Raw genomic sequence first — 17,810 nt, 5'->3', positions numbered from 1 at the left:
CATATCAATAATCTTCACCAGTAGGCTATATGTGTATATGTTTTTACAGCTACAATTTGGTTGTGCGAATCTGCCCGTAGTTAAATGTCGTTGATATGTTTGTAGTAATGTTCGATTTTGTTGGGAAGTGACGGAATAATGTAAACAATAATGAGTGCGGACAGAAGTTAAAAGTTTGCCCTGATTTTAGGTCCCCTCTGTAGAAAAGCAACACATGTATCAAGCAGTTGTAATATGTGGGATTTGAGAAGGCGTGTCTTCCTGTTTCCGTATCTGATCTGGGCCGTCTTGTGTGTACAGAAGTTAGCCTTCCTACGTTACCTTTAAAGTTAGTACATATACAGATTTAGCTAGCAGTATGAAATGGTGAGAAAAGCGAGTTATTTTCACATTCTCAGCGATAAGGAAAAACCGCTAGCCTCGTTGATAGATGGCTTGTGCGCATTGCCAAACTTGAAAATAGATTGCGTGTGATACAGGATACAGCGCGTGTGTACAACTGTTGCAAGCAACGTGTTTGAATAGGAAACTTGCTTTAAATGCACACGCAAAAATGTTGATTCCAACTAGTAATTGTATTTGTTGCGATTTAGTAAGTGCAGGTATTTCTTCACTGCAAATAAACTTTGCGTATTTGTGGACAAGTCAACTTCCTAGACAGACGTACGCCACTGAAAACCATGCCACGATGCCGTCCACGTTCTTTTGGTAGGAATTATTGCCAAATAATAGAGAGTAGTTTATAATTTAGCGAAAACCAGGTATAATTCTACTTAAGTGTTTTCATTAGTCGCATGATAAAGTGATCGGAATTAGGCATGTGCAACTTTAGATTAAATATAAAATGTGGAAAAATTGTTGCCGATAGTTCAATAACGTTTGCTGCCAACATTATTTACACAATATGAAATAACGCAACTTACCTTTTGGATATTGCCATGAACTAACACAAGTGCTTTATTTTGGGTTTTATTTCCAATTGTGTATTTCAGGCAACCTGTGCCAAAAGCTGAAAAACAAACAGAATCTTCAAGTTCTTTTGACTTTGCTCGGCGTGGTTCTTGGCATTACAATGGGCTTCGGGCTCCGCGCCGCCAATCTGAACGCTGAGCAGCAACGTTTCTTAGCATTGCCTGGCACCCTTTTCCTTCGAGCTCTGAACGCAATGGTAATTCCTGTTATTATGTCCAGTATCATATGTGGATTTGCTGGTTTAAAAGGAGCGTCCAAAGGAAAATTACTTCTGAAAACACTGTTCTATTATATTTCTACCACCTTGATAGCTGCGATAACAGGTTAGTAAGTTTTTATATTTCCAAATTTGCATTTTGCCTACATATAACCTTTACACAAAAGCCAGTAAAACTTTTTGTCCTAGGAACCTGTTTGACAAGTTTAGAACAATGGTTGACAATGCGCGCATGCATGGCATAGCCGTCATGCAACGCAAAGTATTTTGGCTTCTAGGTTTTATGTTTATCAAGATCTTTACCGTTGTTCGTCGAGCAATATTATGAACACAATCTCAGTTTCTCAGTAAAATTGCCACAGTTACGTAACAAACGATCATTATTGTAATTCGTAAGTTGCACGCGGATTTTCCAATACCTTTTACGGTTTCATTTGAGTCCGCGGACATCACGGGGTGTAGAAATTTTGGGTTAGATTCACACTTTGTAACTAATACCACGTCGTAAAGAACTTACAGGGGGTACATGCCAAGAATTTAACTGAAATAATGCTTGTCAATAAATTGTCTGCTAAATTAGCATGAGGCCAATAACATGAATTTTGTGAGCTGCGCACAGATAGCCACTGTTTGGACTTATAAGCAGTGAAGGGATTCAGTCGGTTCGCACCGATTCTATAGAACCGTCTCACGAAATTTTATGAGATCGGCGAACCGGTTAGCATTACCGGTTACTGTCAAATATGACTTTTTGTAACAGAACCGGCTGAAAAATATGACTTTTGTGATAGAACCGGCTGACAAAAAAATTTAAAACCCACCACTGCCTATAAGGTCTCATAAATGTTTTAATTATGAAAACTTTTAAGCCGGACCTATATCTTCGTGTTTTGCTTCAGGAGTTCTGCTCAGTTTGGCGATCAAACCGGGTGTTGGTCTAAAAGTAACAAACATCACCATCACCACCTCCAGCAACAAACTATCTTCGTCCACTCCACATGCTTTGGATGCACTCTACGATTTACTGATGTAAGTTCCCAGGTTTTGGGATCTATAGGTTAATATATAAGGGACATAGCAACACTAAAAATATTCGAATTTGTCCCGAATCCGAATATTTAATGACGTCAAGTGTTCAAAGTCAGCCGGAACGCTAAGAATTCAACGAATGGTGTGTCCCAAATAGTTATGAAAATTTTAAAATTAAATGTATTCACCCATTTAAGAAATCTTGCATATCCCAGCATTGCATATAACACAATGGTTAATTATTCTCGCGGAACTGTAGTATTACGAAGTTGTTCTGTAACTATTTTAATTTTACGTATCTTGTGACTGGAATAATACTAAAGACCGTGCCTTAACTGTGTGCTTGAACGTTACAGAAATTTGGTCCCAGACAATATATTTCAAGCCACAATGTACAAATACAAGACGGAAAGACTACCGATGGAAGAAATCCTTACACAACTTGAAGGCAAACTTTGTTTTCTGTTGTGTTTTTATTTGATTCGATTCTGAGTTTTGAAGCCTTTTCGACAGTTACTGTGAAATGACAAATTTCGCTGTATATGATTACATTACTGTGAAATGATAAAAAGAGTCGATTTACCAATTTCCTTTGCAGAGTAGTACTTCCTAAATGACATGCTCATTTGCATTCTGTGATATACATATATGAGTTAACAATATAAACTAAACAACGATTTTTTTGCTCTTTTTTGCCTAGCAGCGTAGATTTCGCATTTTGTTTCAAGCTAGTTTTTACGTTTTTTACACGAACTGTGGCTTGAATAATTTTGTTTTTTAATTTTTATTTTTTCGGAAAATTGAAAAAAATTGCATCACTGATATGAAACAAACATTGCATTTCAATAATTATAGAACGAAACGCGTCGAACAACGTTAGTGTTGAAGCCCTGCAAGGTGTCGCCAAAGCCCAACAGTTGTCTGGTCCCAACTACATGGGACTGATTTCCGTGAGCATCCTGTTTGGTTGCGTCCTGAGTAACATTGGAAAAGAGGTAAAATATGACGGTTAAACGCATTACAATATGATGGATGCAAATGTATGTAGCAAAGCTTGGTGTATCGCCATTTTTTTCACTCTGTCTGACTGTTTGAGAAGAATTTGATGTGATCATTAAACATATGTAAATAACTTGGGTTCTCATTGATCTTAATATTGGCTAAGTTTATAAATCTATAGAATGGATTTTAGTACATTTTTGAAAAAAAATTAATTTCGTTTGGAATCGAAGTCTTCTGTCTGTGCTCACGGCCCGTCCAGCTTCTGCGACCTCTTTTCTGTCGCAATATGGTCTATAGGAAACAACACGCAAAAAAATATTGGTGATGTTTGCTTGGCAGGGGAAAGTGATTACGGCTTTTACGTCCGGGGTGTTCAAGCTTACAACCAAGATTATTGTTTACCTGATGTGGTTGGCACCGGTCGGACTTACGTTTCTCATTGCTCCCAACATCATTAAAGTAAATAACTTGGAGGAAACGGCTGGCAAGGTATTAGCAATGCATAGGATTGTCATCACTTTACAAAGACATTACCCTTATAAGAAGTTTATTGTTAATAAATCAACGCAATATAGGTTAAAAACCGATCTTTTGCTTTTTGACAAGAAAACTGTCTTAAACATCATTTTCTTTTGGCTACAGCTTGGGTTGTTTTTGGTAACGGTCCTAACGGGATTCTTAATTCACGTCACCATCACCTTTGCACTCATTTACTTTGTCGTCGTTCGCAAAAATCCGTTCAGCTTTTTTGCTGGGATGACGCAAGCAATCCTGACCATGTTGGGAACCTCATCAAGGTAAAAAATTATGCGAAGCATTTTAAGAAATGATTTGAAACGAACACAGACCACTTCCATTCCTTCTTGATGGACAGCGTATTTGCTAAGTTATAAAATGTGTTTATTTTTGCACTTCTCTGCAATATTTGGCACCACTGTTTTTTAACCACTTGTGCGCGTCCCGGTATGGGTCCGCTGCTGCATGTCTGCGGTATAAAAATAATCCGATTACTATTGTGTAGCTCCGTTACGTTGCCTGTCACGATGAAATGCGTGGTGGAGAACAATAAAGTGGACAAGAGAGTGGCTAGCTTCCTTCTTCCCATAGGAGCAACCATTAATATGGATGGAACAGCTCTGTACGAAGCAGTATCGGCAATTTTTATAGCGCAACTCAATGGTTACGATACCAACTTCGGTGAGACTTTAGGTCTAACATCTTTCTACTGTCGTACTGCCTTCATGGATTTTTGGCGAATTTTTTTCTGCCATATCAGCCATATTTAACTCTGAGATAAACCAAAAGAATACGAATTTAAAAATATGACAAACTGTGTTTAAACAGAATTAAACCTCCTAATAATTTAGGCCAAGTTCGGGTTTTGTTTGCAACGTGTAACACAGACAACTTACTTAATAATGTTGTTAGGTATCCTTTTGACTATCAGTTTCACCGCAACTGCAGCCAGCATTGGAACAGCTGGCGTTCCAATGTCATCCATCGTTACCATCTTAATGGTTCTGCAAGCCTGTGGTCTGCCAACCACCGACTGGTATCTTCTCCTATCAGTGGACTGGATGCTGTAAGTTGAACGGCGTACCGGCTTACTGTTTTTTAGCATAAATTCCTATAGGAACGGCGTACCGGCTTACTTTTCTGAGCATTGATTATGACTTTGTAATCTTCTTCTGATTTCAGGGGACGTTTGCAAGGCGTGGTCAACATCCTCGGAGACGGTGTTGGTGCAGCAGTTATAGAAAACCTCTCACAATCAGATCTCTATGCTCCACCTGCGGAAGAAGAAACAAAATTGAATGAAATTTGCATTGATGAAAAAAATGAAAGTTTGATGTGACTGAGCGTATTCCTTTATACCCATTACTAACCCTTTTTTAATTTACTTGGTATTAAACAAATACTCGTACCAAAACGACAAGAACAACGTAGAAAATCACACTGTGTAAATCGCGTAACTCTTCTCAATATCGACCTTATTTGGTATTTCATTTTGTGTAATTGAGATGTAATCGCTACAAAAAAAATGCCGTGGACGATGGTTGTGGATTGCAAACTACTTTTCAACTAACAAAGTTGTTTGTTAGTGAGAAAATACATTCAAAGGCATTGCATTGCTTTAAAAAAGTAGGGAATTTAGGTGAATATTCCGCTTGCGTTATATGAATATTGTCGCAATTTGTGAAACAAGGATATAACGAAATCGAACAGAATTGGTTCAGATTGAATATTTCCCATTCAAGTGAAACATGCTACGGATCTCAGCCGGCAAACGAAAATTTATGCAAATTAAAATTAAATAATGCACTTCAGCGCACCATCCAGCGCTTAAACCGGGGTTCAAATTAGTTTCATATACCACAATCATCATGAGTTGTGGCCGTGAGGATATAAAACCTGACCGTCAAACGTCTGCGCAGGGGTTCGAATCCCGGCATGGACCGTGATCGTTTTCTTTGTTCAAAAACAGCGATTCAAATGAGAACATCAATATCACCTTGATGGCTTCTAACTCTCGTCACCAGTTGTGGTGTAGAGGTTATGTCACTCTGTTCTTAATCCTCTGCACCCGAGTTCGAACCCCGGTAAAGTTAAATCTGTCACCGGTCACCGATAACACACTTCGGGTTCGAACCTTCGCCCAATCACAGTAAATTGTAACTGGTGATCCTCCTTAGTATGGAGGTCTTTCCCGGTCAATTAATCTCAACATCTTCCTTACAAACTAACCCATGGACATAATCCTTTAGAATCCCGACCCCGAATCTAAGTGCGCACATAAATAAACTCACTATCTTAACGAAGTAAGTCACAACCTGGTAATTACGTAGCACCTCTCTTCCAACTAACCCATGGGCATAACCCTCGAGCTTATAATCCAGAATCTAAATACGCCTAAAATTAAATTCGCATCCTAACGAAGTAAGTCACAACCTGGTAATTACGTAGCACCACCCTTCAAACTAATCCATGGGCATAACCCTCGAGCTTATAATCCAGAATCTAAATACGCCTAAAAATAAATCCGAATCTTAACAAAGTAAATCACAACCTGGTAAATAACGTAGCATGGGCATAACCCTCGAGTAATCCATGGGCATAACCCTCGAGCTTATAATCCAGAATCTAAATACGCCTAAAAATAAATCCGAATCTTAACAAAGTAAATCACAACCTGGTAAATAACGTAGCATGGGCATAACCCTCGAGATAAAGTCCCCATCCTATCGAAGTAAATTCCTGATCATAAATCAACCTATGATAAAAGTCACTAACTCAAATGTGAAATAATCTGATCACAAATCAGGCCATCCGAATGTATGTCCACATGAAGTAAGAGTAATCCCCATCCCGAGGTAACTTAAAGCTACGGCAACTTAAACAAAAATCCCAGAAAAAATCGGGGGACATACACAAAATTTTTAAATATTTTACAAAATCATTAGCTGACTAATCTCCTCGTGCACCCGCTTCTGAGTTGGCCACCTGCCTATGCCCCCTGATGGGACACTTGCCCCCTGGTGGGGCGCTCCCTGATGGAGCATAAGGTGTGTTTTCGGATCTCGGTGGCCAACTCAGAAGCGGGGACTTCTTAGCCTGACTAAACGCAGGGCTACCTGGCCGTGATCCTTAGCCTGATTTCAGTGAGTTAACAGGGGTGGGGGGAGATAATTACCGAATTACTTTTACCCATCCGTGACAGGCACACACACGGAGAGGTGACACCAGCGGGAAGAATTTAGTTAGAGTGGGATAAGTCCGAACCCGAAGTGAATTAACGGTTACCGGGAAAGAAGTATTAACTTTACCGGGGTTCGAACTGTGGTGTAGAGCATCAATAGAGGGGGGCGGTAACCTCTACACCACGGCTGGTGACGAAGGTGAGGCATCCAAATCGCGTTAATAAGTTTCTTACTATCATTCGTTTTGGAAAATATTTAACCGGAGGACTTTCAATGGCGACAATCCTTGTCTGAGAAACGAACCCTCAACCTCTGGAACACGGGATTGGAAACATACCTTCATCACAAGAACCTGGATATGTTTGCTTCCTTCAACTCAGGTATTAACGCACGATTTTTCAATTTCAAATGAAAAATTGGAAAACAATTACGACTAACCTGTTGAAGGCAAGTATCGAACCCACAAACTTCGGGATACTCGAGCGGAAACCTACCTTTCTGACAATTACCTGCACACACATCTCACTTTAAATCAAGTCATGTAGCAACATGCAATTTTTACTTTTTACATGAAAAATCATTTGAGAAGTTTAACTTTCGTCCAAACCTAACTTGCAAGCTCTAAAATACATTGAAAGCCTAACATTCACACATCGACTTTCTTAACTTTCCCTTCTTATAAAGACCTTGTATTAATCCTTTAATTTAAAGAAAAAAAACATAGAATGTTATTTTATCACTCTTTGGGTCGGACTTTTTCAATCGGTAAACCGGTAGAATACGTGTGCAATTTACAGATACCCATTCGGCTTCCAAAAACTAACCATTACATAATCAACCAGCAAGGTCAAAGCAGTTCACTTGCTTCTATTCTTGTTTATTTACGTATCATCATTCGCACTAAAGCAAACAAAATGATTTGATTAATATCGGTCGCATGACAAATCACAAACCTTTCTGTTATTCTTTTCTGAAAATTTAGATTGAATGAAAAGGCATATAGAAGAAAGTGACATATTGCAGGAATTGTGCTTGCTATCTTTTTCGTAAGCATGTTCAATAATAGAAACAGCAATTCTAACCATGCGGATCACAAGTTGTTGATATTTATTGAGTTGTAAACTAGTGGAACTCCAGTGGAAAAAAATAATTTGGTGAAACATGAATGTGGAGTTTTGAAGTAAACGAACGCCAAGGAAAACAACACATTACAAAACTGACGCAAAACACGAAAAATTCTTCCTTCAACATGTCACAATAACAATTCAAAATTTACGAAATTAACATATGAACTCTTAGTTTTTTTGGTTGGCAACAACGTGACGAATACTGCCAAAAATCTTGATGTCCATACATTGCTTATAGTATGTGTTCCTTGTAGCGACCAATAACATGCTATCTGTACAAAATATAAAAATAATCAAACAAAATTATCTGAAAACCTTGAATGATTTTGTTGATAATTGGACATAATAAACTTTAGGTTGTTACCCATAACATGTATTTACATTAAGCTCCAGTCATAACCAACCAATATCATATTTCATGTGCATTCACACGTATCGACATCTTTGTCCTTGAGCATTCCAGATATCAGGACTAAAACCATGGTGCGGAAAACTGTACATTTTGTCAGATATTACAGATTTTTATCCGTTTGCCATGAACTATTAGTAAATATCCATTCATATTGTGCACTTCACCAAGTACTTTTACGGTATTGCAACGCCTTACAACAGAAACAACAGTTGTTGTGTTATTAGCCTACCTTACACTCCACGTACTGGAAGAAAAAGTGATATCAGTGTTATCGAAACATTGCGTTTATTCTATGCATTACTTCAATAGTATCTAAAGTTGTTGCTCCAAGTTCGTAGTTTCGTTTCCCTGCTTCAATCAATAAAGTCCGAATCGTGAAATGTACGATGTGGGAACTGTGATAAAAATTAATGTAAATTTACGCCGCTCATAGTGCGGTTTTTTGTCTATTTTAGTTGCTGCGTGATTAGTAAGATTATTAGATTTAAAAAAAAATACACAACACAAATAACCATCATAAAAATTTTCCAATGACAAGAGAGGACACTGCCTTTACCCACAATTTAGTTTATCCGAACAAGTTTGGCGCTATCTCCGCATCACAGATGGAGTTGATGATCCGAGATAAAACATGTAACACAAAGGTGCATTACGTTAACACCCCGGCTTTTAGTTCACGACACCATTCCTTCACTATATAGATAACACCACGAAAAAACACTTGTCTCTCCCAGAGACACTCATATTAAATTCCCTCACAACGCAAAATATCACGTCATCCCAGCAGCTAGGCGTGTGTCATAACTTACTGTATTTTCATCAATGTTTGTTCGTTGCAGCGCGAAAGATGCGAACGAGGTCGTATTCTTCTGTTATGGTTACACGCGGCATTCATATATAAAAACAGCGCAAACACATGCACAAAAGCTACTAATGTTTGTATTACTTGCAACAGAACACTAACTGAGAACAAGTGCCACATCACACTTACTTACTTGGCTCCAAATCACGTCCTTCCATTGTGAAATTTCGAAGCTAAAGAAGCACAACCAGCATCAGAAATTTGATATGAGCACGCAACAATTAACGCGTCGCGTTTGCCCAGGGGGAAATACAGATGAAATAAAGTGGGAGAAGTAAGAAAATAAATGACGTCTCCGATCCGATCTCCAAGAACATCATTATCACCTTGATCGCCGCTAACTTTCGTCACCAGTTGTGGTGTAGAGGTTATATCACTCTGTTCTTAATCCTCTGCACCCGAGTTCGAACCCCGGTAAAGTTAAATCTGTCACCGGTAACCGATAACGCACTTCGGGTTCGAACCTTCACCCATTCACAGTAACTTGTAACTGGTGATCCTCCTTAGTATGGAGGTCTGTCCTGATAAATTAATCTCAACATCCTCCTTTCAAACTAACTCATGGACATAACCCTTCAGAATCCCGACCCCGAATCTAAGTGCGCACATAAATAAACTCACTATCTTAACAAAGTAAGTCACAACCGGGTAATTACGAAGCACCTCTCTTCTAACTAACCCATGGGCATAACCCCCGAGCTTATAATCCGGAATCTAAATACGCCTAAAATTAAATTCGCATCGTAACAAAGTAAGTCACAACCTGGTAATTAAAGTAGCACGTCCCTTCCAACTAACCCATGGGCATAACCCTCGAGCTAAAGTCACTATCCTATCGAAGTAAGTTCCTGATCATAAATCAACCAATGATAAAAGTCACTAACTTAAATGTGTGATAATCTGATCATAAATCAGGCCATCCGAATGTATGTCCATGTAAAAGTAATCCCCATCCCGAGGTAACTTAAAGCTACGGCAACCTAAACAAAAATTCCAGAAAAAATCGGGGGACATACACAAATTTTTTAAATATTTTTCAAAATCATTAGCTGACTAATCTCCTTGTGCGCCCGCTTCTGAGTTGGCCACCTGCCTATGCCCCCTGATGGGACACTTGCCCCCTGGTGGGGCGCTCCCTGATGGAGCATAAGGTGTGTTTTCGGATCTCGGTGGCCAACTCAGAAGCGGGGACTTCTTAGCCTGACTAAACGCAGGGCTACCTGGCCGCGATCCTTAGCCTGATTTCAGTGAGTTAACGGGGGTGGGGGAGATAATTACCGAATTACTTTTACCCATCCGTGACAGGCACACACACGGAGAGGTGACACCAGCGGGAAGAATTTAGTTAGAGTGGGATAAGTCCGAACCCGAAGTGAATTAACGGTTACCGGGAAAGAAGTATTAACTTTACCGGGGTTCGAACTGTGGTGCAGAGCATCAATAGAGGGGGGCGGTAACCTCTACACCACGGCTGGTGACAAGGGTGAGGCATCCAAATCGCGTTAATAAGTTTCTTACTATCATTCGTTTTTAAAAATATTTAACCGGAGGATTTTCAATGTCGACAATCCTCGTGTGAGAACCGAACCCCCAACCCCAGGAACACGAGACTGGAAACATACCTTCATCACAAGAACCTGGATATGTTTGCTTGCTTCAACTCAGGTATTAACACACAATATTTAAGTTTAAATAATAAACTGAAAAACAATTACGACCAAGGATCGAACCCACAACCTTCGGCATACTCGAGCGGAAACCTACCTTCCACATAATTATCTGCACACACATCTCACTTCAAATCAAGCCAAGTAGCAACATAAAGTTTTCCCTTGAAATGAAAAACTATTTGAGTGGTTTAATTTTCGTCGAAATCTAACTTGTAAGCTCTGAATGGCATTGGAAGCCTAACATTTACACAACGAATTTTTTAACTTTCCCGTCTCATAAAGATATTTGCATTATTCCTTTATTTTAAAGAAAAACTAAATATTATTTTAACACTCTTGGGTTCGGACTTTTTTAATTGATAAACCGGTAGAACACATGTGCCATTAAGATACCCATTCGGCTTCCACAAACTTTCCAGTGCACAATTACCAGCAAGGTCAAAAGCAGTTAACTTGCTTGATATGTTTTTTATTTAAATATAAGAAAATTTATTTCCACTAAACAAAATAGTTTGATTATTTATCAGTCGCAACAAAAACACAAACCTTTCTGTTATTCTTTTCTGAAAATATATGAGAGGCATAGATTCAATGAGAAGGTAGGCTATACAGTTAGGACATATTGCAAGAAATTGCGCTTGGTTTCTTTTTCAGAAGCAGTAATCGAAACAGCAATTCAAACTAAGCAGATCTCAAGTTGTTGATATTAATTGAGTTGTAAACTATGTCTCCAAGATGATAAACTGTTATTTGATAAGAGGTTTGATTGATCTTCGTTGAAAGGTCACATGTTTATAGTTTATAAGTAAGCGAACGCCAAGAAACACAACACAAAACTGACGCAAACATGAAAATATCTTCCATCAGCATGTCACAAACCCTTATAACAACAAACCAAAATTACAAAATTAACATATGCACCCATTATTTTTTTGGTTTGCAGCAACGTGACGATTACTGCCAAAAATCCCGCTTTTCATTGATTGCTTATAGTCGGCATGTGTTCCTTGTAGCGACCATTAACATGAAATCTGTGCAAAACAAACAAATAACTAAAATATATGGTAAAAATTGTACGACTTGCAGGTTATTGCCTATAGCAAGTCGTTTACATTAACCTTCAGCAATAACCAACCAATGTCATATTTCATGTGCATTCACACGTATCGACATCTTTGTCCTTGAGCATCCCAGATATCTGGACTAAAAACTTACTGCGGAAAACTGTATATTTTGGCAGGATGGTACAAATATAGATGGTTTTATCATGAAATATTAGTAAATATCCATTCATATTGTGCCCTTCACGAAGTACTTTTACGGTATTGCAACTCCTTACAACAGTTGTTATGTTACTGACCTACCGTACACATCCCACACCGGAAGAAAGGGTGATGTCAGTGTAATCGAAATTTGCATTTAGTCTATAGTATCTGAAGTTGTCGTCCAAGTTAGTAGTTTTGTCTCACTGCTTTAAACAGTGAAGTTTACATACATTGTGTTACATACCAGTTTACATACATACCAATGACAAGAGAAGACACTGCCTTTACCCACAATTTAGTTTATCCAAACAAGTTTGGCGATATCTCCGCATCACAGATGGGGTTCATGTCCGTGATTGCAAACATGTAACACAAAGTTTTAGATTAGGTTAAAAACCGGGCTTTTAGTTCACACACATAACATTAGGAAAAACATTAGTCACAACGAAAAACATCATGTCATCCCAAGCAGCTAGGCGTGCGTTCAAAACTTACACTGTATTTTTAATCAATGTTTGTACGTTGCAGCGCCAAAGAAAGGAACGAGGTCGTATTATTCTGTTATGTTTACACGAGATGCCAACATTCATATAAAAGATGCAACATTCATATAAAAGCAGCTCAAACACGTGCATAAGAAACATGAATGTTAGATCACTTGCAACAAAATACAAACTAAGCACTAATGCCACATCATTTTGCAAGTTTTATTCGAAGCTTACTTACTTGGATCTAAACCACGTCCTTCCGTTGTGAAATTCCGAAACCAAAGAAGTTCGATATGAGCACGCAACAATTAACGCCCAGCGTTTGCCCAGGGGGAAATCAAAATGAACTGAAGAGAGAGGAGGAAATTCACAGACGTCTCCCTGGATTGTGCGTTCGAGCTGTTTTGAGCCAATTCTAAATAAAAAGAATATTTATCCCTTTGTTATTCTTACCTTTATGTTGCAATCTACGACCAAATGTTTGAACCTGTTTCTTGTAGCAGATTCTGATGTTTTCATAAAAATTTTGCGTTCGATTATTTTTGAGCAGAAGTGCATGTTGTGCTTTAATACATGTGGTATTCACTTTCCGACAAATGTTTGAACTTGTTTTTCTAGCATTTTCCAAATGTTTTCATCAAAATTTTGACTTGTTTTGCATCTCTTCTATTAAGCAGAAGAGTTTCGCATCAATTGCAGATTAAAATTCGCCTTTTGAAAATTCTGACAAAAAATTTCCTTGTTGCCTGTTGTGCTTTAATACATGTGGTATTCACTTTCCGACAAATGTTTGAACTTGTTTTTCTAGCATTTTCCAAATGTTTTAATCAAAATTTTGACTTGTTTTGCATCTCTTCTATTGAGCAGAAGAGTTTCGCATCAATTGCAGATTAAAATTCGCCTTTTGAAAATTCTGACAAAAAATTTCCATGTTGCCTGTTGTGCTTTAATACATGTGGTATTCACTTTCCGACAAATGTTTGAACCTGTTTTTCTAGCATTTTCCAAATGTTTTTGTCAAACTTTTGACTTGTTTTGCATCTCTTCCATTGAGCAGAAGAATTTCGCATCAATTGCAGATTAAAATTCGCCTTTCAAAAATTCTGACAAAAAATTTCCTTGTTGCGTGTTGTGCTTTAATACATGTGGTATTCACTTTCCGACAAATGTTTGAACCTGTTTTTCTGGCATTTTCCAAATGTTTTTGTCAAACTTTTGACTTGTTTTGCATCTCTTCTATTGAGCAGAAGAGTTTCGCATCAATTGCAGATTAAAATTCGCCTTTTGAAAATTCTGACAAAAAATTTCCTTGTTGCCTGTTGTGCTTTAATACATGTGGTATTCACTTTCCGACAAATGTTTGAACCTGTTTTTCTAGCATTTTCCAAATGTTTTTGTCAAACTTTTGACTTGTTTTGCATCTCTTCTATTGAGCAGAAAAGTTTCGCATCAATTGCAGATTAAAATTCGCCTTTTGAAAATTCTGACAAAAAATTTAATTGTTGCCTGTTGTGCTTTAATACATATGGTATTTACTTTCCGACAAATGTTTGAACCTGTTTTTCTAGCATTTACCAAATGTTTTTGTCAAACTTTTGACTTGTTTTGCATCTCTTCTATTGAGCAGAAGAATTTCGCATCAATTGCAGATTAAAATTCGCCTTTTGAAAATTCTGACAAAAAAATTCCTTGTTGCCTGTTGTGCTTTAATTCATGTGGTATTCACTTTCCGACAAATGTTTGAACCTTGTTTTTCTGGCATTTTCCAAATGTTTTTATCAAACTTTTGACTTGTTTTGCATCTCTTCTATTGAGCAGAAGAGTTTCGCATCAATTGCAGATTAAAATTCGCCTTTTGAAAATTCTGACAAAAAATTTAATTGTTGCCTGTTGTGCTTTAATACATATGGTATTTACTTTCCGACAAATGTTTGAACCTGTTTTTCTAGCATTTACCAAATGTTTTTGTCAAACTTTTGACTTGTTTTGCATCTCTTCTATTGAGCAGAAGAATTTCGCATCAATTGCAGATTAAAATTCGCCTTTTGAAAATTCTGACAAAAAAATTCCTTGTTGCCTGTTGTGCTTTAATTCATGTGGTATTCACTTTCCGACAAATGTTTGAACCTTGTTTTTCTGGCATTTTCCAAATGTTTTTATCAAACTTTTGACTTGTTTTGCATCTCTTCTATTGAGCAGAAGAGTTTCGCATCAATTGCAGATTAAAATTCGCCTTTTGAAAATTCTGACAAAAAATTTCCTTGTTGCGTGTTGTGCTTTAATACATGTGGTATTCACTTTCCGACAAATGTTTGAACCTGTTTTTCTAGCATTTTCCAAATGTTTTTGTCAAACTTTTGACTTGTTTTGCATCTCTTCTATTGAGCAGAAGAATTTCGCATCAATTGCAGATTAAAATTCGCCTTTTGAAAATTCTGACAAAAAAATTCCTTGTTGCCTGTTGTGCTTTAATTCATGTGGTATTCACTTTCCGACAAATGTTTGAACCTTGTTTTTCTGGCATTTTCCAAATGTTTTTATCAAACTTTTGACTTGTTTTGCATCTCTTCTATTGAGCAGAAGAGTTTCGCATCAATTGCAGATTAAAATTCGCCTTGTGAAAATTCTGACAAAAAATTTCCTTGTTGCGTGTTGTGCTTTAATACATGTGGTATTCACTTTCCGACAAATGTTTGAACCCGTTTTTCTAGCATTTTGCAAATGTTTTTATCAAACTTTTGACTTGTTTTGCATCTCTTCTATTGAGCAGAAGAGTTTCGCATCAATTGCAGATTAAAATTCGCCTTTTGAAAATTCTGACAAAAAATTTCCTTGTTGCCTGTTGTGCTTTAATACATATGGTATTTACTTTCTGACATATATTTAATCCTGTTTTTCCTTGCATTTTCTGATGTTTTTATTAAAATTTTGACATGATTTGCATGTCTTTTAATGAGCAGAGGCGTTCCGCATCAATTTCAGATCAAAATTCGCCTTTAACAAAATCTTGACATAAAATGTCCTTGTTGCGTGTTGTGCTTCAATACAAGTTAAAATTTCCTGCTCTTTATGTGGTGTGGTCCACCTCGTGCGAAAACAAATTTTCCTTATCCCTCATATTGCTGCGGACTGTAGGAACCAATATTCCTAACTATCTATACGGCCGCCACATAATGCACATTTGCCATACGGTCACGAGTATCCGCAAAGCTGTTTAAGTACAAGTGCCAGTATGCAAATAGCACTTGTAGGTTTCAGAAGATGCTTCAGCAGTGTGGTTAAAGGGAGGTGTTTCCCGCAGCATTTAACAATTTTATTGGTATGTCCAAGATCTTGGACAACTGGCGTTGTGGTGCAAGTTTGTGTGTTTTAAATACAGAGGATGCAAATGCCGGTCGGGTGTTGGAGAAAAACTTAGACGACGGTCCTGAAACATGATGTTAAATGTTTCCAGGTACTTTCATCCGCACCATGTGGTATAACAAGTCTGTTACAGCGAGAATTAACGCATGGCTGATTTTACCCTTCACCGTGTTTGTATTCATCCGCGCATGTGGCTGTCTTTAGGACGACATGTTGTGGGCGAGATTGTGCTACTGTTGAATTGTACTGCTGTTAAAATGCTAACTATATATCTGGTTTATAGTCAAAATAAGGGTTAAAACATTATCTGAATTGAACGTTGGTGAAACCACTAGCCGCAGGCTAGTACAGACCTGGGTCACCCCACAGTTGGTACGTTTCTTTTTGTTTTGAACTTGTGAAGTGCTTGGACTCGGCGACATAATTTCCGAGTCTTGTATATTTGAAATTAAGGATTAATTGTTTCACTACGTATATTGTGACGTGGCAATCTGCTATTTATGATTGTTGTGGTTGCAGAAAAACCGCTACGCAACCTAATTACACAAGACGACCAGGAGTGGATTGTCCTGTTGGTTATGAAGTTGGGTGGGCGCGTTTTTGCCTAGTGGGACGACAGCGCAGGACCAGGCTGCGCACAAGCGGTCGTAACAAAGTCCGTGTCTACAACATCAACAGCGTGAAGTTTCTTTAATACTGTTTCGCACTGATAGTAGATGTGCTTCTGGTGGTTTATAACCAATTTCTGGGGGCATATTTTGTATTTTGAAAAATTTGTGAAGTTCCCGCGCATTATTGTACAATAGTCAGCATAATCTAAAAACGAAAGTCTTACCTTTATCCCTTTGGCAGATAACAATAATGTGGAAAGACGTAATCCCATTCTATTCGACCCATATGTGAAATTGTGTGCTTAGCCATTCAGAATTTCTCACTTCTTTAGTCCAATTTGGTGTTGAGGCAAAATTGCAGCCTTTCAAAAGGAGCATTTCATCCGAATGGGAAAACGCAACACTGGATTTATTCAAAATGCAGTCTTCGGCCTGCTGTTTTGTTGCTGAGATGATAGCTAAGGACTATTCAGCCCATGTAATGAAATATTAAAACTTTATCTACATGCCTCTTAAACCAAGTCCCTCCCGTGCAAAATCATCAAGAAAATGGATTGAACTGTGCACCAGGATAATCCCACGTCGCAGTAAAAGGAAATTCTTGCCGGAGGAGTAAGCAAGGAAATTATAAAGCGTTCGAGTTGCTTTCTCTCTTTCTGGTTAACTTTATTTGATTTATTGATCTTTACGATAGTTTTTGCTTGAATTGAGGTGTTTTGATCATTTGTAATGTTTTCTTTGATGCGTATTAATAATACGCTTACTTGTTGTCGGCGTTATTTTGATTGACCAATACACGCTGGACATATCCTTGAGGGATACAAGAGGTAATGTGTTTGGCATTTATGCTAAATTACGAGGGGCAACGATGGTATCATCGGCCAGAAACAATCGTTTGTCGCCATTTATAAAAGAAACACAAAAGCCAAATATTTAATCTCTTTTGCTATGGTAATTTTTTTTATGCCGATTATACCATTACCTGATTGTTTTCAAGTAAAAGCACAAAAATTAAAATGACGACTGCTTTTCTGTTGGTGTCATGTGATTTTGTATTGTTTGCGTGGTCAACCAGTCATGCGTGACATTTTGTC

At 37.9% G+C, this 17,810-nt stretch overlaps 1 protein-coding gene across 1 annotated transcript; it reads left to right on the top strand.

Annotated features, from left to right (window-relative positions):
- The first annotated feature begins 591 nt into the window (after positions 1-591).
- LOC145908642 (excitatory amino acid transporter 1-like) lies at positions 592-5,270 on the top strand. The gene is made up of 10 exons (XM_082995959.1): positions 592-708; positions 993-1,295; positions 2,089-2,218; positions 2,575-2,666; positions 3,074-3,213; positions 3,560-3,709; positions 3,863-4,017; positions 4,242-4,417; positions 4,649-4,802; positions 4,919-5,270. The coding sequence occupies exons 1-10, from the start codon at positions 681-683 to the stop codon at positions 5,073-5,075; spliced, it is 1,485 nt and encodes a 494-aa protein (XP_082852085.1). The 5' UTR covers positions 592-680; the 3' UTR covers positions 5,076-5,270.
- The last annotated feature ends 12,540 nt before the right edge of the window (positions 5,271-17,810 follow it).

Source organism: Ascidia mentula, chromosome 7, assembly GCF_947561715.1.
Source record: "Ascidia mentula chromosome 7, kaAscMent1.1, whole genome shotgun sequence".
Lineage (NCBI taxonomy): Eukaryota > Metazoa > Chordata > Ascidiacea > Phlebobranchia > Ascidiidae > Ascidia > Ascidia mentula.
Note: the sequence above shows the minus strand (reverse complement) of the source record. Positions and strands in the feature narration are given on the sequence as shown.